The sequence below is a fragment of the Erigeron canadensis genome, chromosome 2, assembly GCF_010389155.1.
Source record: "Erigeron canadensis isolate Cc75 chromosome 2, C_canadensis_v1, whole genome shotgun sequence".
Taxonomy (NCBI): domain Eukaryota; kingdom Viridiplantae; phylum Streptophyta; class Magnoliopsida; order Asterales; family Asteraceae; genus Erigeron; species Erigeron canadensis.
The window spans coordinates 11,087,158-11,112,033 of NC_057762.1; the positions used below are offsets into that span (position 1 = coordinate 11,087,158).

Consider the following 24,876-nt stretch of genomic DNA (forward strand, 5'->3'; position numbering starts at 1 on the left):
AAAAATTTGTGAGTGGTTAAATTGATATTTAAACTATTCGTAACCATTCACCTCTTTCACCTACAGTTTTTATTGTCATGTCAGCTTCACATTCTCATCTTTTTCACTTTCTCATTTTCCTCTTAACCATTCATCTTTAAATTTAATATCACACAATACCTACAATACCTTACAATACTCATAATATATCGAATCAAAATAAGACAAATAATATAAAAATATGAAATAGACGCCATTTTTTTCTCTTTCATGTAGGTGAAATTTTAACCTGCACTATTTTTGTTTATCAACTATCTTCACCAACACTCCTTAATTATTCACTTCTTTTCACTTGCTTCTTTCACTCACCCTTAAGAATATGGATGGCAATGGGTAAAGTTTAGGTAATCTCAGACCCAGACCCATTTAAAAATCACTGTCCCAAACCTGGACCCATACCCGACGGGTCCCTATTTTCTTACTAACCTTCAGGTAACGGGTTTCTCCACTGATAATCGGAAATATGAATTTATTTTTATTTTTATTTTTTTTGAAATGCATTTATACATGCTATAGTTTTTGTTGAATGGCCTAGCACCATTTTGCTTGTATTCGACCTGTCTTTATAATATGTTTACAATCTACATAATATGTATGTATACTGTATAGCGTGCCTTCTTAAATATGTATGGAATCTATTTAAAGAATGTTTGAAGGCATTTAAAAATCATATGAAAGATTCATGTTTGTTGTTATTTACATTTGTTGATTACAAACCAATGAGACTCTTTTTTATAATTAGAAATAAACATATTATATTAAGACTGTATAATGTGATATATATGGGTTCGGGGCAGAGTTCAAGTATACAGATCGGGTACATGGGTTTTCATCTAAAACCATCCGAACATGAATTCCGCAAAAAACTTAAAACCATCTTCATACCCGGCCTCGAATCTAGACCAAATATATCGAGTTTCAAATATCCCATCGGTTACCGGTTTGTTTGATGGCAACGGGCGGGTAAAAAACAGTGATCCGCAAATACCCACCCATCATGGACGGGTAATTTCAATAAATTTTACCCGTGGATACGTAACACATACAAATTTGTACCCGTTTGCGGTTCGCGGATGGATAATGGGTATACCACATCCGTCATGGATATATCCGTCACGCATACCTGTGATACTTGTTAGAGAGATCCGTGAATATATTCATAGTATACCCCATCAAACCCGCATAATATATTTTAGTTTTATATAAAAATTATATTTATATATGTGACATAGATATTGGTGAATTTAAATCTCTCTCTCTCTCTCTCTATATATATATATATATAAAGTTTTTTTTTCTTTTTGCTTTGGACTCAAACCGGACCCACACACACTCTTCCTCACGCAGCGATGGGGGAAGAGGCAAAATAGGAAGAGCTATGCCGAGCTCCATGCCAACCCAGGAAGAGATCAAAGGTGCCACGCCGAGCTCCATCGCCAAGCGTTGGTACTGGCCTTAACATTTATGTCTACTTTAAGTTTATATCTTTTTTTGACTTATGGTTTTTCCATATCAATGTAATGTTTTTATTATTTATTATTATCTTTGTAAACTTTAATTTTGTGACTGAAGTATTTATTTTAAATATTTTATGTAATGTGTTATTTAACTTTTAATAAAAGAAAATATTGTGTAACATATAAATTTAAAACTTTTTTTTTAAAGGGCATAACATATATATCTCGTAAAATAGGAAAATAATTAATTTTGTTAACTAAATAGTCTAAACATCCTCTTAATCATGATATGAGAACATGAAGAAAAAATAAAGAGCAAGATTATAAAAGAGAATTAATGACTGTTTTTTGTTACGAGGATTTATAACAACTAAAACCTCTATCATCTCAACCAGGTCCATTTGTGGTCGTTCTGAATACGCAAACGATAACCAGACCCAGACCTGGAGACTCGAGTGATCAGTTGGCCCCATCTATCTATAATATAACTAAAAGAGGGGATTGGAGGTACACTTGGTACCCTTAATCTCCTTCTTTGAACCTAATTTTCTCTCATTATTAATTCTCTATTTTTAAATATTTAATTTAATTTCATAAATGACCAACCTTATTATTTATTTAAATTTTTTTTATCCTTAAAAATTTCCCAAAAATTATTATTTATACATACAACTTAGAAAAAACTCTCATATATTCTCAACCCAAAAATAAACTACAACCAAAAATTTGTATGTATCTACCTATATATATATAAGGTGCTAAATTCATTCCTAAACAAGCAAGAATCTTTGGATGAATTTCATCTTTGATTTAGAGCCATTAGATCAAATTTAATTATTTTATCTTTCTTAAATGACAATATTAATACTTACACTTTTTATAATTATACAAAAAATACCCCTTTAAAAATAATTTACACTTTTTGGTTTTCCATCACAAATTTACACTTTTTTCCCAATATTTTTAATCAATAAATCAAAAATAATAGTCGTAGCTAATATATATATATACCCTTTTCAATTTAATTTACACTTTTTGGTTTTCCATCACAAATTTATAATTTTTACCCAATAATTTTAATCAAGAAATCAAAAAATAGTAGCTATTATATATATATATAAAATAGAATAATAGTTAATATTATTTTTTTAATATATTATTATATTAATAGCTAATACATATCCTAACTGGATTAATACTCACATAATACGCAGAAAACATATATAATTAATAACATGTTAAATTTTTATAATATCATAAGTTGACAAATATTTAACCAGGTAATAACTAAACCACTAGAAAACATGAAGTTACATTAGTCGTCGATTAGATTCCGTTTAACAGTCCATATTTTTTCAATTATAAATTAAGGTTTCTCTTTAATATATATTTAATGATAATAAAATAATACTCTTTATCTTATGTCTTATCCAATAAAATAATTGTTAATATCATATAAAAAAAACATATCATATTTTAATTAAAATATTTGAGATATGTTTCATTTAAAATATATAGATCAATTTTCTATTGATAAAAATAGTAAACTATACTTTAAACCAAAATAAAGAAAAATTGAATATTAATAATGTCGTAACACCCTATATCTACAAATCTACCAATATATATATATATATATCACGAGGTGCTAAATTCATTCTTAAATAAACAAGAACCCTTGGATGAATTTCATCTTTGATTTAGAGTCATTAGATCAAATTTAATTATTTTATCTTTCTTAAATGATAATATTAATACTTAAACTTTTTATGATTATACAAAAAATACCCCTTTAAAAATAATTTACACTTTTTGGTTTTCCATCACAATTTTACACCTTTTTCCCATTATTTTTAATCAAGAAATCAAAAATAATACTCGTAGCTAATATATATATATACCCTTTTAAATTTAATTTACACTTTTTGGTTTTCTATAACAAATTTACACTTTTTATCCAATAATTTTAATCAAGAAATCAAAAATAGTAGCTATATATATATATATAATAGAATAATAGTCAATATTATTTTTTAATATATTATTATATTAATAGCTAATATATATCCTAACTAGATTAATACTCGCGTAATACGCAAGAAACATATATAATTAATAACATGTTAAATTTTTATAATATCATAAGTTGACAAATATTTAACCAGATAATAATTAAACCACTAGAAAACATGAAATTACATTGGTCGTCGATTAGATTCCGCTTAAAAGTGTCCTGACCATTCGCTTTTAGGCATGAAGTTCGCTTTTGTAAAAAACCTTAGTCATTCGCGACCCCTACTCTAATCAAAAGGCTAAAGGCTTAAAATTAATCCAAAAAAGTTAAATAAGGTATATGTCATCATCATTTGATCTAATGACTCTAAATAAAAGTTAAAACTCATCTAAGGGTCAATATTTTTTCAATTGTAAATTAAGGTTTCTCTTTAATATATATTTAACGATAATAAAATAATACTCTTTATCTTATGTCTTATCCAATAGAATAATTGTCAATATCATATAAAAAAACAGATCATATTTTAATTAAAATATTTGAGATATGTTTCATTTAAAATATATAGATCAATTTTCTATTGATAAAAATAGTAAACTATATTTTAAACCATAATAAATAAAAATTGAATATTAATAATATCGTAACACCATGTATCTACAATATTATATATATATATATGTCCAGTTTAGTCAAATTATCAACGGCGGTGTTGAGAAGGCCGAGTTTAGCTTAGGTGAGTGACAACTTTGGGAACATCAACCTTTAACATTGATCTGCAATTTTGGAGCATGTGATGACAGAGAAGTTGTACTCCATTAAACAAAATAAAATAAATTATCGACATTAATGATATATAATTTAGTTTGTAAATATGCGTGACTATTGTAATTACTATTATAAATGAATTTACATACAACTATATTAGTAATGTACTTTACATTTACCAAAAAAAAAATTAAAAAAAAAAAATTTCCAACCTATTTTTCTTTTCTTTTTTTCCTATTCTTTTTCATGAACAACAATGGTGATTAGATTCAGCATCATGTCTCTTTATCGTCCAGTAGAGATAGACGACGTCACCAGCACAGTCAATCCGAGGGCACAACTGGCGGTGGAAGTCCCACTACCGTTCTGGAAAAAACCAGCTACATGCTAGAGAAAACCCCCATGCCCCACCTCTTTGGCAAGGACTTCCCAATATGCCTTTCAAAGGTTTCAAACCCGTGACCAACATTTGTGATTTTTGACTCGTATTAACGTATATTAAACGTGGATAATCTTCATTTAATTCCATGACTTTGTGGCTTAATTGATTTTCGACTCGTTGACCCAAACGTGCTAAATGATTTATTATGCTAACTGATTTAATTAGTTCATGTATTTATGTATGAGTTAGAAACGTGTATTTATACTAGACGAGGCTATGTGGTCGTATTTATCGGTTTTATGACGTAATGTGACGTTAAAAATTGACTAGAAACGTAATCGGGTGATCTATGGGTTGACCCATGATCCATGAACCACCCATGACCCAACCCTATCCTCCCAATCATCCATCCATTCAACTCTTACACCTTCTCTCTTTCTCATCTCTCACTAAATGCACCAACAACTCATCTCTCTATCTCTCTAAATTCCTGAGTTAATTTAATGACATCCCAACTAGATTTGCAATAAATTCATCATCATTATCATCACCTAATCATCATATCAAAAGACCAAACCTCAAAGTGCAAGAAATCTCCTTTTATAGCTCAAATACGGGTTAGAAGCTTGTGGAAGATTTGGTAAGTTAAAGCTACCTTATATTCATCATTTTATGTTGTTGAACGTGTCTCTAGTTGAATCTAAACGTTTTTTGGTCAAGAATCGAGTCAAAACCACATTTGAGTCAAACTAGGGTTTCATTTAGGGTTCTGGTTGAATTAAGATGATTTTGAACTTGTGCTGATGTTAAGGACGAATTTTTGTTATGGGTTATGTTTATATGTGTTTATGATGCTTAAAAATGAGTATTTGCACTTCCAAAATCGTTCATAGGTCAATTTTAGTGTTGAAATCCGTTTTGAGCTAGAACATGCCCAGCTGTGCCACATTGAGTAATGATGTGCAACAGTTTTTGTGTAAAGTTAGAACAGAGTCAAATATGCGGCACATGCAGGTGTGCATGTGCCACATTTTTCCAAAAATTTGAAAAAGCTAAATATGTGCCACATTGAGTAATGATGTTCCACAGTTTTTGTGTAAAGTCTGAACAGAGTCAAATATACGCCACATGCATGTATGCATGTGCCACATATTTGCCCAAAAATCTGAAAAAGGCAACTATGTGCCACATGCTTTTCCTACGTGTCACATATTTGCTAATCATGTATATTTAGTGTTCTAAAGTGTTTAAACCCTACTTGTTTAACCCAAACTCATTATTACATCTTAATGATCCATAACAAGGCGCGTGTAACACTTTGATTTCTACGTCCGGATTTAGTGTCAAACCTCAACTTGTGTTCAATCAAAACCTTTGTATCTTTAACCAAATGTTCTAAATTCATCTTACAAACCATCCTTGGGAATGTGGCATAGTTTAGGATATAATGTGATGATAAGATGTTGATGTAATAGGTTTGTGATTGTTGTGCTCCCCGCTCGTCTGCTTAATCTCTTTCTAACGACTTCTAGAGGCCAAGGTGAGTTTCGTAGCCCCTACGTTTACTTTATTTGGGGTGGAAAGTGTACTCGTTTGTTAAATGCTTGTCGGTTGATACGTTTGATTATGATATTGAACGAGATGATAACTACTTAATTATTTGCTTGCGATATGTGTTATTGAAACGTTTATTACATATATATACTTACGTTACGGATTGTTAAATCCACGTTATGGGTATCTTTATACTCACGTTATGGGTATCTTTATACTCACGTTATGGGTATCTTTATACTCACGTTATGGGTATTTTTATACTCACGTTATGGATTGTTGAATCCATGTTATGGGTATCTTTATACTCACGTATTGGGTTGTTGAGCCCACGTTATTGAACGTCATTAATCCTCGTATATCGTTAACGGTTGTTATCCCGACACACTAGACTTTTATTATTTAAACCTACGAACTTACCAATTTTATGTTGACCCGTTTTAGTACACTTTTCAGGTGAACAGGTGAATCAAAGACATGTCGGATGATGATTGATTGTTTGCATGCTAGGATTGGACTTGGACTTTACTGTGGATCCGTGATTCATTGTTCCCGCTTATGGGTTATGCTTAGGATCATATACCATCTTTTGTACACTCTTTTGTAAACGTTTGATGGTCGTGCTCCTTATGCATTTTTGTATGGTCTCGGATTTGTAAATTGATTAAATTGTATGGATTCCCAATCCTTTTAATGCATCTAGATTTGTCTCTACTTAATTTCTATGTCGTGCTATGCTTTTCTCGTGATATCCCATTATTCCGCCTTGTTGGGGTGTTACAGAATGGTATCAGAGCCCAGGTTGTAGATAATTAGGTGGATTGACCTAGCCTATAGCCATTGCACCCTTATTTCATAACTAGCATGCATGATAGGAATTTTTGTGTGCAACGTGAATTGTATGATGCATATAAACTTGTTTAAACGGAGTTTGTAGGATTCTTATGACTTGATTGCTATGTGATGACTTGATGGACGTATGTGTTAGTGTCGGGATACACTGTGACTTATCGAACGGAAGTTAACGTATAATCTTATAGATCATTGTTTAACCCTAGCAAAGTGAAATGAGGGTATTAACGGAGTATGACATTCGATAACCCTAGAGGCGCCTGATCAACAAATTTATGGTTATCCTATGTCATATAAAGTTAATGGTCTCGTGGATTGCGCATTGTGGATGAAGTATAGTAGGAAACCCAGTATGCTTAATGAGTATTGGGTAGGTGGAGGGTTAGCCACTGGTACACCCTGTATACATACCCGACCAATACTTAGAGAGCATAACGGAACCGAGTCTTGACATCCATTTAATATATTAACGGTGTGGAGGGTTAGCCGCTGATACACCCTGTATACAAACACTTTTAATGTATTGAATGTATACAAACACTATTAATATTTTGTAGGAACAAAATTACAAATATAACCTTAAAAGGTTTACATTGTACAAAAATTGAAGTCGGACTCCATCCATTGTTATATTTCATAAATTTTACAAAGTTATTATAGAATAAAATCTAAACTTAATACTAATGTGTTGCTTATGATGAATTCTAACTCGACAATTTAAAGTATTTAAGATATATTATTTTTCTTTATTTCGATTGATAAAGATCACAATTTCATTTTATTTATTTTTTTGTGCGGAAGGGGCAAGGGGGAGGGGGCCGAACTCGAAAAATGAAATGTAATGGATTGATTGGAAGGCAAACGTCTAGGGTAAAAAAGTAGGTGGAGGTTTTGGTGCTCTGGAGGCTCAAAATTTAGCATTGATATGTATAAATAGATATGACATGTGGTTCAAAACTTGGATGCCGTGAGGTTTAAAATCATCCATGTGATTCATGGTTCTGAGTTTGCGTTCCAATGTAAAACAAATGGTAATAATATATGGACAAATATATGTTCCTCATTATCTGAGGGACACTCGATTGCTAGCTCTTTAAAATGTTATTAAAGATCAGTTGGGAGTGAAAATAAGACAAGATTTTGAAATAATCATTGGCTCAATGGTGACAATCTTGCAACTAGGTTTAGAAGGTTGTATGCCTTGACACCATTAAAAGAATGTGTCATGTGTGATATTTTCTATGATATGACATGGAAATCCGAATGACATCGACATATTTGTGATGACATGGATAAACAATAACTTTTGGCATTGAATAATTTATTGTATCAATAAGACTTAATGAACAACATAATAAATTTTTGTGAAATTATCAAAGTCAAAAACACAAATATTAATAAAGTGAAATTGAAAATTTTAATTCATTAATTATTAATAATTCGTTAACTATTCCTTAGGAAAATTATACTTTGATATATATATATATATATATATATAAATATAGAAACTCACATATTATGCGGGACAATAATCTAGTTATTTATATATATAACCTAGAAAAAACTCTCATATATCCTCAACCAAAAATAAACTACAACCAAAAATTTGTATGTATTGATGGTTGGTAGGATCATATTAGTTTTTTTTTGATATATTTTGATATGACCCAATATACACGTGTATTTAACCTGTCTTCCCCTTATTTGATACTAAAAACTCAATAACCCCTAAAAAAAAAATCTTGATAGCAGGTGAAAGAGAAGGGAGAAATGAGGGGAGTATTTGCAGGGCGTCGAATGTTGAGGAATGGAGTTTACTGCGGCTCTTTGTTTTCGTCCCTCCATGAATTTCCAGCAACAACTTCTTCTGCTCCAAATCCAGCAGCTTTAATATATCCTACTTCCTTCTTCCCCAAACCCTCATCCACTCCTATCTTTCGATCCCACCCTTTTAATCCCAATCACTATTCTACCTCCTCTTCCCCTCATCAGGTACCCCCCCCCCCCCTTTTATTTATTTATTTAATTTTTGATTGATTTGATCACGGCCACAACAATGTTTACAAAACTTTATATTGTTAGAACTATATTTAGTCCAAAGTTAATTGGCTCACACCCGAAGCATTAATTTCTGTTGATGGTCACTTACTGGGTGTTTGGTTGCATTTTTTCTTATCTTATCGTATATATGCTTTGTATGATGTATAGATGTAATAATCGCCCCCAAAACGTCTTTTTTTAGGAGGACCTGTGGCGTGTAGGGGTGAGGATCGAACCCTCGCCTTTGTCATCACAGACAAGGGGTTTTCCACTTGATCCAACCCTGCTTGTTTATAACCGTATATAGATAAATAAATGGATTCCCTAACTAAACACCCCTACATTTACTCACCAAAAAAAAAGCATTTTCTTGTTTACTATAGAAAACTAAGACTGTTTTCTAAAAAATAGGCATTCAATATGAAATATACTCACTTTTCTAACTAGGCTTGATGTTTGACTCTCCAAAGCTGGTTTCTTTCGGCATTCAAGTGACCAGTTCTTAGTGGTTTTTGGCTGCTGTCCTTTTATAGCTTCTCTTCCTTTCTGTTTGTAGTTTTCTTTTGAACTTTTACGTGCAAACGAAAACTATGACCAAATGTTACGTAACTGTCACATTGCTTCAAGCTTTGATTGTATTCTCAGAGATGATTATTACAGGTAAATCAAGAGTGATATCAGTTGAGTCAGAAGATCAGTTCAATAGTTTACTTCGCAAGGTTCAAGGTAAGTTCTTATTTATAAATAGTGAATTTGTGTCCCATAGTATTCTTTATATATGTATATCACATACGTCAACACATATCCTCATGTATGTTTACAATGTCATCTAGATGAATCATTGCCAGCTATCTTCTACTTCACTGCCGTTTGGTGCGGGCCTTGTAAGTACTTTTTATTTGACTAATATTAGTCTAGCTGTTTTTCTAAGCAGCGATAGCTATATGTTTTAAACTATCAAAATCATTCATGTTTTTCACCAGATGCAACATGTCTGTTTCTTCTTACACAGGTAGGTTTATATCTCCTCTTATTGGTGAGCTGAGTGAGAAATACACTAAAGTCACCACCTATAAGATTGATATTGATCAGGTAAGTGCTTTCATGCTTTCAAGTATTTTCCTTTCAAATAAACCAAATTCAAGTATTTTCCTTTCAAGTATGTTTTTCACAAATCATCACATATGCACACACAACTTAACATTGTGGTAACATTTTAAAGACCTGCGACTATAAAAATACCAATGTATATACTCGCTTATGTGGCTAAAGAACCTGATTCTGTACTAAAAAAACCCCTCAAAAAGAAACGCTTATGAGACTATTTTTATCAAGCATAAATTAGACAATAATATAACTCTAAGTGTGTCGCTAAAGCCAATTGTTTCACCATAATTCAAATCTGCATCTTTTAAGACCACACACACAAAAAAAGAATAAACTGACAAAAATGTAATAAAGATCTAATCTTTCTCAAAAATGTAAAATGGGTCTACAATAAACGGATTACATATATAAAAGCCAAATATAAATCACCTACTAATATATATTGATCGTACTCAGTAATTAGGTAAACATGCGTACAATGATATAAATATGCATCACTCTAAGATAAATCAATAAACATAAACAGGTTTCATAAAAACAAAAAGAAGAAGATATTCACATCTTGAAATGCCTTTTATGTTGGTATAAGAAATCAGATTGATAGCATTCATCTTGAAAGTTATCATCACTATATATAGTTTGTTAATTCCACTACAGTGAGAAATAAAATGGAGGGGATGGGATAATCTCCTGCTGTTAAAGAGGGCATATTGGTCAAGTAGATTTTAATTTATAAATATTAAGGTTTTTGAGGTTTACTTAATATTATAATTAATTAAATGGATATATATGATGAATTTAAGTGTTTAAAATGGGTATGTGTGATATTATCCTACTTAAGTGGGTAAATTTGTGATTTAAGAGATTAAGAAGGATATATATGATAAAATCCCTTTTTTCAACTAAGAAGTTGATTACTCCAAAATTCATAGCTAGCTTCTTTTTCTTCCCTTGAAGCAATTCCTCGAACAAGAAAGAGGTCTCCCCTCTTCTTTATTCACTAATTTATATATCTTCATCTAATATACCTGTAATACCCTTAATGAAAGTATTCACAACATACATTCCCTAACCCTTAAAATAACTACTCTAACCCCCTTTTACATAAATTACTTTTACATTAATAACCACACCACTACCGCCACCGCCATGGCCGCCGCCACCGCCACCGCTGCTACTGCTGCTGCCACCACCTCCACCACCGCTACACCGTTGCATCGCGCGGGGCCGTGGGCATGTGTCTAGTTAATATTAAGATTGCTAACAAGTAACACGCCAAATACCTAAAAAGTGAACCATACATGTGTTTACACCATGCTAAAATGCTTTGCACCAAAGGATTGACTCATTATTCTAGTATTTGTTTATGTAATCACATTTACCTTTTAACTTATTTATTAGTGACAGGTGGGTGCTCGACGCAGCCCATTTTGTTCTGTCCTAAAAGTTACGGCTTTAGGTTCTTGGTGTCTTAAGATTTCTATTGTAGTGAGGAAATATTTTGGTTAACTATGTCTCCAGAGTTTCTGTCCCTAATTTAGGAAGTTTTGAAAGAAAAGGAAAGGATGGAAGGACCTTAAAATCTTTTATCAGCCATCAGTCGTAAGTGTTATGGCTGTTATACGGTTATACCTACAGTGGTGATTTAATTGGTGAGTTGATGTCTTTTTGTTGCACACATTCTACTAACTATAAATAGATTAAAGGAATATATAATGTGACACATAATGAGGCTATCAATAAATCAGTTTTGTTTGGCGTTAGCGTCAGATAGGTACGCTTAAATGACCCCTTCGCATAATGAGAGTGTATATAACCCTATTCCGGTTTGGTCCGGTATGAAATGAACTTATAATCATAGAATCGACTCGATCATCAGATATTATAGATTATAAGTTCATAACCCAAGCCCATTATCATTTTGGGCGGAACAGATCTGCTAATTCTTTGATTCCAGTTAGTAAGAGGAATCTTGAACTAAGAAATAGACCCTAGAAACTATAAGAGGAATCTGTGGCTCTTTTAAGTTGGAGGAAATGCATTCATAACTAAACTTGTATGAATAGATTGCAAACATTGGGATGAGCTGGATATAGTTTATAACAGTTATCGTGATAAGGATCAAAGAAGATAAATTATTACATTTCACAATTTCTTGTGATTTGGTATATTCTCTATCTCTAAGCAACAAAAGGCTAGCGCGGACACAGTTAAGACAACGTCTAGACCACTCGTTGTCGAATCACGATGCAAAGTTTCAAACGAAATTCACCTTTCAAAAAAAAAAGTAATTGTTTTTACCCCAGTTCGATATTCATGTTGAAATGCCTTTTATGTTGGGTTTCTAATTTGGTTGGCTTACCTGACACCGTGACTAAGGAAACATATTGTTACAGTATCTATCTAGAACAGTAAAGTACAGAAATCGGTTTCTTAAATCGTAAGTGATGATGAACAACCGCTGTATATTGTGGTGCAAATGGGTTTCTAATTTGGTTGGCTTACCTGACACTGTGACTAGGGAAACAAATTGTTTCAGTATCTATCTAGAACAGTAAAGTACAGAAATCGGTTTCTTAAATCATAAGCAATGATGAACAAATGCTGAAGTATTCAAGAACTTTTTTGAGAAATCGACAAATCGTGGTGTTAGGCATTTTGGCCAGACAAGGGCTGTAAAATTTATATATTGTTTTCAAGAACTTTTTTGAAGTTCTCTTCATCTGCTTTCGTCTTTGAACATGTATGTTTCTAGCCTTTTTATTTTTATTTTTATTACTCATGATACGTTTATATGTTAATATCTCTTCAATTGCAGGAAGGTCTAAGGGGTGCATTGGAGAAGTTAAATATTGCTGCTGTGGTATACTACTTCTGCCCATGTTTATTTACTTTTATAATCAAAATTCACTGATCCGCACTGAATGGACTTGCTAGAAAGAGGGACTTGTTCTATTGTGATTACAATACATTCATTTGGTTTTAAACTCGAAAGCATTGCACAAATAGTGTTGACAAGTCGGGCTATGTCGTTTGGACCCGTATTAAAAATTATCCATGACACGTGTTACTTCACTGCCAATTTTGCTACCTTTGAGTTGTATGGATTGATGACTGTATGTTTGTTTGTGCAGCCAACTCTCCACTTTTTCCAAGGGGGGAAGAAGGTGTCAGAAATAGTTGGGGCAGATATTCAGAAACTCAAAACCACCATGGAGGATCTTTACAAGTGAGGAGTTGAGGACGGTTCTCATATACATGTCGGGGAATTTTGATGTTCCTCTAGTGCCGTGCAACTTTGTTTTTCATTCTCACCACTTGATTTTTTGTTTCTTGTCATAATTATAAGCAACACAAGTGAAAATTCTTAGGATTTTAGCATTGCCTGCAAATTATTGTTCTTAAATTATCTTTTGTATATTATTTTGCAATGCATCAAGATTGTTTGCTTGAATTTCCATTTTCCCAATAAGTTTAACAAATAACTTATCAGAAATCTACAAGACTTTGGATTAGCTTTAAATTGAAAAGGGAAGTTAGACCTTACAATATGCATCTGATTAGAGTCCTACGTTTCCATAACTACATGGGATTGCTGTCATTTTGAGTTATTCCAGTAGATTGACTATGAATAGACGAAAATCTATACCCATGTACATGTACAGAAGAAATGCCGATCGTGTTTAAGAGAATAACAATGTTTTGAATGGTGTTGGAGAGTTGTATTAGGGTTAAATACTCGCTTGTGTAATCATACTCCTTTATAAAGCATTTTGGTTTTTTATTTATGGTATCTCTTAAAAAATTAAGCATGTTTTTTTTTTTTTTCTCAAAAAACTTCTTTCAGCATATTTATGTTTTTCAAAATACTCATTCACACACTATAACACTAAATTAATATATCCACTCTTATAACAAATTGTTACTCCTAAAACAACATTCTACCGCAACGCGCGAGCATTATGCTCGTATTTATTTATACATGTGAAAATAGGTTTATTGGCCGTAATACCACTATTAAAGAAACATAGACTCGTTTTTCAATTAACCATGTGACACCTAATGATAACATCTACACTTTTCTAATTTTCCTTTATTCATACCGATATCCTCAATTTCTTACCTCGTCGTTGAATCAACTTTAGTTAACCGACACCCGTCGGTTGAGCCTTAGAGAGAGTATTGTATATATAAGGGCAAAATATATAAAAGGTAAACTATTTTACCAAATTTTCTAAAAAGGGTATCGTATTTATTTTTGATTATTAAAGGGATCGCATTTTTCAGATTTTAACAAGAAAGGGACAGCATTTCCAAATTTTATCCAAAAAGGGTAACATCGTTAGTTTTGGACGTTAGTCTCATATGGATTTTCTTCTTCATATCTCTTTCTCCTTTCCCTGAACTCAGCCATTTAACCTGCATACCAATCATTCGGTAGTCATGGGTCAATCCATCTGAAGAAGTCAAATTTTCTTGCAGCCATGTAATTAGGATAACCAAAAAATCCCCTACCTGGATTATTTGTCGTCCATGAAGTCCATCTTCTTGCTACATCACCACACGAGTAGTGAACAACACCTTCCCTAGAGTAGACATCTCTGGTGTTTTAATTTTAGAAGCAATCGAATTAGGTCCTGAAGATTTGTAGGAATTCGAAGGGTTTGAGATTTGGGAGAATTGAAATTAGGGTTAGGTTTAGGATTTGGGGGTTTGAAAATGAGGATGGGCGGTTATTTTTTTGTGTTATATATAAAGAAAAGGGAAATTTACCTATATAGACAAATTGAAACATGTGGGGCTTGCTTTGGACTAGTCTTTAAAAAATGACCAATTTGGTCAATATATCCGTGGTGCATAGTTAAAAAACACACTAGTTCAAATACTCCAATAGGAAATTGACAAGTGACCCATTTTATCTCACTTCTCTTGATCTTCTTACCACTTTCCCAGACTCTTTTATTTTCCCCATCTTTTCAGATTCTTTTCTTTATCTCTCTTAACAAAAGCCTACAAAGGATTGATCGATTTCATCCTAATATTTGGGAGTATGAATCAATTACATTTGAAAAAAAGCTTCATTGATAGAACTTGACAATATAGAGCTGGATTGCCTCGTGTGTATGTTCTAATTCATGGATGAATAAAACCTCAAAACAAAATTTGTCATCAATTACTTGGTACCTCACATGATACAAGACTGGTTATTACTATTATAAAGGTTTAGATTCTAAGGTTTTTTCGTCCACTCCATGTTATCAATTTTTCATTGCATTGATGTATTATATTTTGTTTACATAGCGTAAAATAAGAAATAGGATGGAGATATTATATATAGATTGAAACCAAATAGAGAATATGAACCTGTCCTTTTTTTTTAAAAAAAATTGGTTAGAAAAAAAAAAAAGTCAGAAACAATGAAAAGCAAGGGAAAGTGGGAAACTATATGGGTATGTTCTTGAGTTTTGTTTTAAAAGGAAAGGAAAAGATTGTAAAGGATTTTAAAAAATTTTGGGTTCTTGAGTTTTATTTAAGGGAAGAAGAGAAAAGAAGGGAAAAGATTTGGAAGGAGAATTCTATAGAATTTGTTAAAGATATTTTCCTCCCACTTTTGGGATGATTTGAAAGGAAGGAAACTCCACCCCTTCTCTTCCATTCATCCCTCTTCTCTTCTTTCCCCTTCCTTTACATATAAACTCAAGAACACAGGCTATGGGATGAAGAAAGGAAGGAAAGACAACATGTCAATTGCTTATTGGATGAGTAGAACTAATGTGATATGTAACTATGCTCTACGGTTTTCTTGACCAATTTAGTCATTTTATAAAATGTTGTCCAAACCAAGACCCATATCTTTTAATTAGACTATTCAGGTAAATATCCCTAAAGAAAATCCATATGAGATAAAACATAGGGCCACTTTTCTAATGAGCTAAAATGTCACGTTGGCAGTAAACGGAGACTAACGCCCAAAACTAACGATCTTATCCTTTTTGGTTAAAATTTGAAAATGCAGTCCCTTTAATAATCAAAATATAAATACGATACTTTTTAAGAAATTTGATAAAGTAGATTATTTTTTTTATTATTTTTTTTAATGTATTTTGTCCTATATATAAATCATAAAGTTATAGACCAAGGAGCCATGTTTGATGTGATTTATGTAGTGTGTGGGATCGAGTCTCGGGGAACTCAATTACTCGTAATACATAATTATAGTAGTCATCATCAATATCATCCAATAGTAGTCCGGTACATAAATCCCCATTTCACAAATCCCACCAGAAAAAAAAATAAATTGTGAAGTGAAAGAATGGCTGCTGCTGCAGCAACATTTGGTCACCATATCCTAAGGGTTCATTCAAAACCCTCTTCTTCTTTCTTGTTTAATAAAATCAAACAATCATCATCAGTAAATGGATTTAGGAACACATCTTTCTTTTTCGCCCGCAGACACAAATGCACACAAACACTTGCAACTTCTTCTTCACTCCTTGAACTTGGTGGTGTTAAAATTTCCAAACAAGGTACCCCTATATACTATATAATTTATTAATAATATAATTGTTATAACTATTGTTAGTATATTTAGGTTATTGGTTGCTAACTTGTGTTTACTGTCCCAAATGAGGGACTGTTTGTTTGGAGATAAACCCACTTTTTGTGGTGACCATGTTTTGAAAACCAATGGGGATATTTTAGTTGCTAGTTTTCATAGATTTTATTTAACCCACAAACATGTTTCAATCTGTCCATTCATTTTCCATATGTGGTTTTTTTTGGAAAAACAGAGTTAGTGCCTCCTTCAGCTTGAGCAAAAAAACTCTTTCGCGCGGTTGTTTAGATGTCATTTTTATGGTTATTTAATTGATGTAATAAGTTTTCTTTTTCTTGGTTCTTGTGGCATGTCAGCCCTAGTCATTTGATGTAATTTCGCCCTGGTACCTCACAAGAGTTTTTTTTTTCTTATATGTTCTAAAGATAGGGGTGAGTCGCTTTGAGAACTCACAAATAATAAAGAACTTGATAACAATTCTGGGCTACATATTTCCCCCACCTTTCTCTCTCTTTAATTAAATAAGAAAATTCATCCAATTTTTTCAAAATGCTTTATCCACAAACCGTAAATCTTTAGATGAAACAAAAAGTATGGGTAGTCTTAAAATTTCGTCCTCTTTCATTAGAGATGCAATTCGATATACTTTTGATGACTTTTTATTATTTTTTTTCTTTTTGATACTTACACATAACCTACACATGCATAAGGTGAACGAAAATTGTGATTCATAACGGGCTTCGCCCTTAAGGATATTCATAAAGGGTAGCTGGTGGGGGTGATAGGTCATTGAGGGTGATATGTCATAGTGTGATAGGTCATATAGGGTGATAGGTCATAGAGGGTGATAGGTCATAGGGGGTGATCGAGGATGGGTGATTTACCTAACGGGCTCCACTCTTAGCCGCTATGGCTCTGCCATGGACTGATGGGCTTCGCCTCTGTCACCATGGCTCCGCCATGGATTGACGGGCTCTGCTCTTAACCTTCATTGTTGTGTGCAGATGGTTATTTACTAATTTAAATGTGAAAACAAAGATCCTACACATGTGTAGGTACACAAGTACAAGGGGAAAAAAACGAAAATTAAAAAGTCGTCAAAAGTATATTGAATTGCATTTCTAATGAAAAAGGACGAAATTTTAAAACTACATATACTTTTTTTCATCTAACGATTTACGGTTTGTGAGATAAAGCATTTTGAATGATTTGAATGAATTTTTATATTTAATTGAAAAGAGAGAAAGGTGGGGAAAATATGTGGCCCAGAATTGTTCTCGCGTTCTTTTTTATTTGTGAGTTCTTAAATAACCCTTCCTTAAAGATATATATATATATATATATATAGAGAGAGAGAGAGAGAGAGAGAAAAGTGAGTATGGGCTGTTATGCACCTAACTTGGGTGAAAAACCCATCACATACCAATACTTTAATATTTTTTTTAAATGTTTGGCCCCCATAATTTTTATGGTTTAAAAAAAAGGTATGTGAGGGGTTTTTCACCCAACTTAGGTGCCTAACAGCCTCATATTGCCTTCCCCCTATATGTTTCGGCCATTCAAGAATCAAATATATTAATATTAACATTAGTAGCGAGTAATTTAGGAATATAATGCTTCTTTTGTTTTTTGCCAAAGTAAAATGGTTTAGCTGCTTTAGTTTCTTTCCTGTATTTCAACAAATGAAAGAATCGATAACTATGACTTTATATTAACACACAAACATCTTAACTTTACCTGCAATGTGATAACAAGATTGACATGGAAACGGTACTTTCTTCCAGTGATACTTTCTTCCAATGATACCTTCTTCCAGATATGTTATTTTTGGTAATTTTAATCGCTTAAGATAATAGTTGTAGGTTATTATTTATTTATATTTCAGTGTAATGTAAAGTCAGGTAATTTTACTTCAATTGAAAGTTAAAAAGTAAGTTGTTCGACTTTCACAAGTCAAAGTTGATCTCATTTTATCTTACTCTCAATACTCTTTTTTATGAAGTCCATTATCATCTAGATTTGTAATTGTTATCTGTAATATGTGATGCAGATGTCGTTAAGGATGAACCGACAAATAATGTCCCTGATTTGATTTTCACTAAACTTGGATTACAGCTTCATAGGAGAGATAATCATCCTCTTGGGATCCTCAAGAATGCAATATACGAGTATTTCGACACCAACTACAACAATCAGTTTCATAAGTTTGACGATCTCTGTCCTATTGTCACTACTAAACAGGTATGCCCTTAACGTGTGTGTTGTCCACCGTTTAACCAGTTTTGGTTTTCTTGATTTCTGTATCTGGAGTTTTTAGCATCACTATGTGTTTTGAGCTCTAAATTGCGGCTTAAATAATTGAAGCCAGATAATCGGATGAACTACTTGTATAGTTAGGTAGTCTTACATATATCTATAGTCACTTTTTGCCCATCTTCTGTTGATGACAATAACCAAGTACACTATAGGCTCGTTGTAGTTATTATAATTTCTTAGTATTATTACTATAATAATTTTATAACTTTTCAGAAAAAGTATTTGTTATTTGTGATGTTCTTATTATGAGGTAGGATTGCCTCTAAAACCGTAGATTGTCATGATGCCAAACAATTGTAACATAACCAGATGAGTGTTTGAGGTATTAACATCACACTTGGTAAAAGAGAAAAAAGAACATTACATTAATATGTTATAAGGTACAACATACCAACTCGAAATATACATGATAGGTGATCATGATGGTCAAAGAAATGGTCATACAAGGCTTTTAGTTGGCTTCTTGCTGTTTTGTTATAAGCTGTGGTATTCGCTTATTATTGCTACCACTTTTTCTTTGATGAACATTCAAGATACTAAATATGCTTTGAACAATATCGAAGTAGTTATTCAGAGAGATTGTTGTTTCTCTAACATATTATCTGGTTACAGCGTTCAAATGGAGAGGGACATATTTAAATTTGTTTTCCCTGGGCTGTAAGGAAGAAGTGAAATGTGAGAATGTGGAATCAAAAAGACGAGAGTCCTGGGTTTCATCCAGGCATGAGTGGTTCGTGCACCGTATACTGCTTAATTGGATGTCACTGTGGTGTCTCGAATGCTAACTACTAACTCGCTGTTAAAAAAAAAGACAAGATGAGAATTATCAGGAATTACACGTTCTGTTCTTCTAGCATAAGAAGGAATTTAGTTGACAATGAATTAGGATTCACTTCGTTCCACTTTTTTCATAAATGTATTATTTACTCGATATATATGAATATATGATATTTGTGGGTGTATGTGACTCTCTGTATCATTAAATAAGGTTCTGCATATTCATTAGCGTAGTGGTTTTTTACATTAATTGACACTTTCTTCATGCAGAATTTTGATGACGTTTTAGTGCCTGCTGATCATGTAAGCAGGAGTTACAATGATACATACTATGTTGATGCAGAAACTGTGCTGAGGTGCCACACTAGTGCCCATCAGGCTGATCTATTAAGGGAAGGGTATGCCAATTTTCTTGTTACTGGTGATGTTTATCGTAGAGACTCAATTGATTCAACTCATTACCCTGTATTCCATCAGGTATCTTTTTTTTTTTTGTTTAACTTTTACCAATAACTAAGGGGGTCTTTGGATGCAGATTTTGATGGTTATTACAATAATCATTTGTTAGTGTTTGGCTTAAAGTGATTGTAATATGATTTTTTAACTATTTAGGGTCAAAACTATGGATTGGAAAATGGACAGGTTGGGTAATGGGTCAAACCGGGCAGGTCTTTGATTTGGGTGGAAAGCAGTAGGCTTGGGTTGACCAGGAACACCGAACACTGTTGTCCAATAACTTTTTGAAGCTTTGCTGTGAAGAATTAGTGTGTAAAATATGATAGAGAAAAATTAGAGTATTTGAACAATTATATGAATAAAATAATTTGGAAGGTTCGCGATTTTCGACGTGTTTTCTCCATGTATATAATTTAGCCAAGTTTGTTTTGATTTTACCCTTTGTTCGCTCAGAGAATGAAACTAACACTTTATAATGGTAAATCAAAGTGTAATCGTTCACACTCGGCTAGGGAAGAAATTAGGAAAGCTAGAAATCCTATTGGTTGTCACCACAAATTCCGTCCCCAAAAACCTTATTAAACCTAGCACTTTATAACCTTATGAATATGTAGATTTGCTGCACATGGTTACCTTAAGAACACTGGTATCCCAAAAAAAATGTAAAGTAACTGATCATTAGATTCATTGCATAATTTAAGTCACAATCATCAGTTTCAAATCATACATCCGAATGCTCCCAAAACCTTGTTTTTAATTTTTGAGTGCTCAATGGTTCTATATATGAGTTTTTGCAGATGGAAGGAGTTAGAGTCTTCACTCCAAATGATTGGAATGGTTCCGGCGTGGATGGCACTGCATATGCTGCACAAGATCTAAAAGCATGCCTCGAGGGTTTGGCACGTCATCTATTTGGTAAGGGTTCGAAGTTATTATCTACTGGATCTGGCTAACCATAACCTTGGGCTATCGTTGTCAGACATTAAACTGTTGTACTTAAAAATAACCATTAACAACTCACTAAAAGTACTTTAACTGCTAATGTACAACATTTTATGTGTTAACCATAGGCTATTTAGCAAATCCTTATATGAATGTCATAGTTTGTTAGAAAGTTGTACTTTCATGGTACGAGAGATCATATTATCTTTGTTAATGTTAGATTAAAGTTATTAATAGGTGAACGCTCATATGAAAAAAAAATGACGTTCTGTTGCATGTTTCCATAAATGCATGATCTCCCTTTTTGCAAAGTCGTAATTTGAGATCATTTGTTGGCTGACCAGTAGTTATTACAAAATTATTGATAGCACTATTTGGTCAAAGAAAGCTGTGTACCATCATTAAGGGGCACTCTAGATCTGTAAGTGATAGGTAAAATCTTGCAGTTTTGCACTTGGAAGTAATGCATACATTATTTATTGTGGTACTAATTTGATCTTGTATGCAATTACGAGATGCATTTACTCGTGTAAAGAATCAATACGTTTTGGCAATTTACTGTTCATTGAAATTTCAGGTGCGGTCGAAATGCGCTGGGTTGACTCTTATTTTCCATTTACAAATCCATCTTTTGAACTTGAGATATATTTCCAGGTAAAACTTACTTTGATCCATCTCCATGTAATGTGTTGTATTTTCTAATAGATTATTTAGTGTTAATGATTATTCAGGAGAAGTGGTTGGAGGTTCTTGGTTGCGGTGTGATGGAACAAGAAATATTAAAACGGGGTGGAAAAACTGATAATACGGCTTGGGCTTTTGGACTTGGGTTGGAGCGTTTGGCAATGGTCCTATTTGACATCCCTGATATTAGACTCTTTTGGTCTACTGATAAGCGATTTACGTCTCAGGTAGTTCACTAGTACTTTGGTTGATACAGTCAACATTGGTAATGTTTTGGTGGGGCTGGGGTAAATACAAAACACTATATTTTTTTGAATTTTAGAAGGGTTCTTTTTTTTTTTTTATATATATACAGTAAGTGGCGGGTAAGGTTAAATATACACTGTTTTTACAATAATATGACTGCTTGGATCATATCTAATACTATCTTATAAAGCATTTTGCCCTTTTTTTTTAAGAAAAGATGATTTGAACTACCCAAAATACCCCTATTCTTTATTCACTAATTTAAACATCTCTACCTAATATACCTATAATAACCTTAAACTTCAGGGAAATGATATATCTACAACAATTATTTGCCATCTACAACAATCTATGCTTTACGCAGTTGTAAACTGTGCAGTAAAACATGTACATTTGTTGTAGATGACTAATAGTTGTAGATTTATCACTTCCCTAAATCTCAGCCACTCATTTTTTTTCCCTCTCCTCAAATCTCAACCACTCATTTTTCTCTCTCCTCCATAAATCATTTTATTCCTCTAATTTATTCAAAATCTTTTATCTCAAAAACCGTACATCGATAAATTATAAAAAATATACGGGTGTTCTTAAAATTTCATGCTCTTTTATTAGAGATGTCATTCGATATACTTTCGATGAATTTTTAAATCCGAGGGCGAAGCCCGTACGGTTAAGGCATTTGGCTATCATACTCTATGACTTGACCTATCACCCCTACCATCTCACCGCCGCAACGCGCGGGCACTATCTCTCGTAATATAGAATATCTATCTATTAAAGTTATGATTCGGACAATTTTTGACACAGTTGAACCTTTTTCCTTAAAGCTAACCTTTTTAAGTGTTTTACAAGGCATAACCCAATTCGATCTATCAATAAGAAAATGAGTCAAAGCTCACCTCTAGTTATGACTGGCTTTTTAGATGGAAGGCTTTAGTACAACCGATGTCACTATTCCATGATTGATATTTAAGGATGGCTAATGTATTTTCCATGATCTACCCATACTGATGCAGTTTACGAAAGGTCAACTTGGGATCAAGTTCAAGCCATTTTCAAAGGTATAAATTCATATCTATATACACATGGTTTATAAAAAGTTAAGTTCATTGTCTTTTACTCATCTATATGGATAACGAGATACACTTTTCCATATGTTTTTTCATCCAAGTATTAAAAATGGCAAGCATTTATATTCTTGAAAAGAAAAAATATATTTCCTGCATTCATTCATGCTCTTTAGTTGTGAACTGAAGGTACACTTATGAGGGTAAATGGTACATGTGCATGTGCATATGATAAAAGGGTAAATGGTAACATTAACCTTTATTTTTCTTGTCCTTCAGCTATGTTATAATAAATTTAACATTAAGTTTATTGTTTGCAGTATCCGCCTTGTTATAAAGACATGAGTTTCTGGATCAATGATTCATTTACTGAAAATAATTTATGTGAGATTGTCAGAGGGGTTGCTGGTGATCTCGCCGAAGAGGTATGAAATCAATTGATTGGTTATCCCTGATAATATTAAATCAGAATAAATAAAAAATAGTAGGATAATTGGGAAAAAAAAATTTGAAGTGTCCATTCCCTAGCTTTAGTTGCTCTCATGATTACTAAAGAATACTTCATAAAAATATTTTTTCATTTGTCAACAATTCAAGATTACCTTAAAATCATTTAAATCTCATGATTACCAAAGAACACTTCGTAAAATAGTGTTTGTTCTCACGTAATATACTTTCACTACCAGATAACACCTTAGTATAGCCCTAGATTATTTAGTATTGTTATTTTGGTAAGAACTTTGTATTTTCTTAATGTTTTTAAAGAGTTCAAGAAGAAATGTGTTGGATGTCCAATAACCTAAAAGGCTAAAAGACCTTCAGTAGGGTTTTAAGGTTATTCAAGATAAGCCCTGATAAGTATTTCTCGAAGATACTATTTTTATAACTCAAACCCATGTCCTTATGTAGAGGTGACATTTTCATCCATTTACTTCTGAATAGGTTGATTATGGGTAACGTTTCTTGGACAGTCCAACCCGATCTGGACCATTTCAACTCGAACCAACTATGACGTTAGGCTGTTACCCAACTCAACCAATGGCCATGTATCCGCCTTATTCTTTTTTGTTGAACATTCAGGTACAACTGATTGACAACTTCACCAACAAAAAGGGAATGACCAGTCATTGCTATAGGATTACATATCGCTCCATGGAGCGTTCTCTTACAGACGAGGAAATTAACGAACTACAGGTATCATCGGATTTAAAGTTTTCTAATTTTTTGATTAAATCCTCTTTTTTTGTGACATCAGTATTTGTTGGAATTGATGCAGTGGAATGTTCGAGACAAGGTGCAAAGTGAGATGAATGTTGAACTAAGATAGTTTTCATTATCATAATGAAGTTTTGTGAATACCTTCCATCTATTTACAGCATTTGTTTTCGATTGATGACATTTTCATAAGCTGCATTGTTACGTTATATGCACCTGTCTTTATTTTGATCCATACAACAATTTCTATAAGTTTTAGTGTAGTTTCTAGCATGTAAGCAAGAATGTGAACTATATGTAAACTTTAAAGTACTATCAATCAAATTTGCGTTGGTCTTTATTTCGTGTTATTTGACACCATTCAAAACTGCCGAAATATATTTAAATACGTTTATTTACTCGTG

At 32.7% G+C, this 24,876-nt stretch overlaps 2 protein-coding genes across 2 annotated transcripts; both read left to right on the forward strand.

Moving 5' to 3' along the window:
• The first annotated feature begins 8,762 nt into the window (after positions 1–8,762).
• On the forward strand, positions 8,763–13,667 carry LOC122590180 (thioredoxin O2, mitochondrial-like). Its single transcript, XM_043762512.1, has 6 exons — positions 8,763–9,058; positions 9,754–9,832; positions 9,940–9,990; positions 10,119–10,198; positions 13,032–13,076; positions 13,348–13,667. The coding sequence occupies exons 1-6, from the start codon at positions 8,837–8,839 to the stop codon at positions 13,444–13,446; spliced, it is 576 nt and encodes a 191-aa protein (XP_043618447.1). The 5' UTR covers positions 8,763–8,836; the 3' UTR covers positions 13,447–13,667.
• A 2,794-nt stretch (positions 13,668–16,461) lies between these two features.
• Positions 16,462–24,812, forward strand: LOC122587012 (phenylalanine--tRNA ligase, chloroplastic/mitochondrial). Its single transcript, XM_043759069.1, has 10 exons — positions 16,462–16,740; positions 18,820–19,010; positions 20,133–20,339; positions 21,116–21,233; positions 21,838–21,914; positions 21,992–22,171; positions 23,207–23,251; positions 23,578–23,682; positions 24,338–24,451; positions 24,534–24,812. The coding sequence occupies exons 1-10, from the start codon at positions 16,527–16,529 to the stop codon at positions 24,582–24,584; spliced, it is 1,302 nt and encodes a 433-aa protein (XP_043615004.1). The 5' UTR covers positions 16,462–16,526; the 3' UTR covers positions 24,585–24,812.
• The last annotated feature ends 64 nt before the right edge of the window (positions 24,813–24,876 follow it).

Coding starts and splice junctions, on each gene's coding strand:
- LOC122587012 (XM_043759069.1), top strand. CDS start 16,527: ATGGCTGCTGCTGCAGCAACATTTGGTCACCATATCCTAAGGGTTCAT. Junction 20,340..21,115: donor ATTACCCTGTATTCCATCAG/GTATCTTTTTTT, acceptor GAGTTTTTGCAG/ATGGAAGGAGTTAGAGTCTT. Junction 22,172..23,206: donor ATAAGCGATTTACGTCTCAG/GTAGTTCACTAG, acceptor ATACTGATGCAG/TTTACGAAAGGTCAACTTGG.
- LOC122590180 (XM_043762512.1), top strand. CDS start 8,837: ATGAGGGGAGTATTTGCAGGGCGTCGAATGTTGAGGAATGGAGTTTAC. Junction 9,833..9,939: donor TTTACTTCGCAAGGTTCAAG/GTAAGTTCTTAT, acceptor AATGTCATCTAG/ATGAATCATTGCCAGCTATC. Junction 10,199..13,031: donor ATAAGATTGATATTGATCAG/GTAAGTGCTTTC, acceptor CTTCAATTGCAG/GAAGGTCTAAGGGGTGCATT.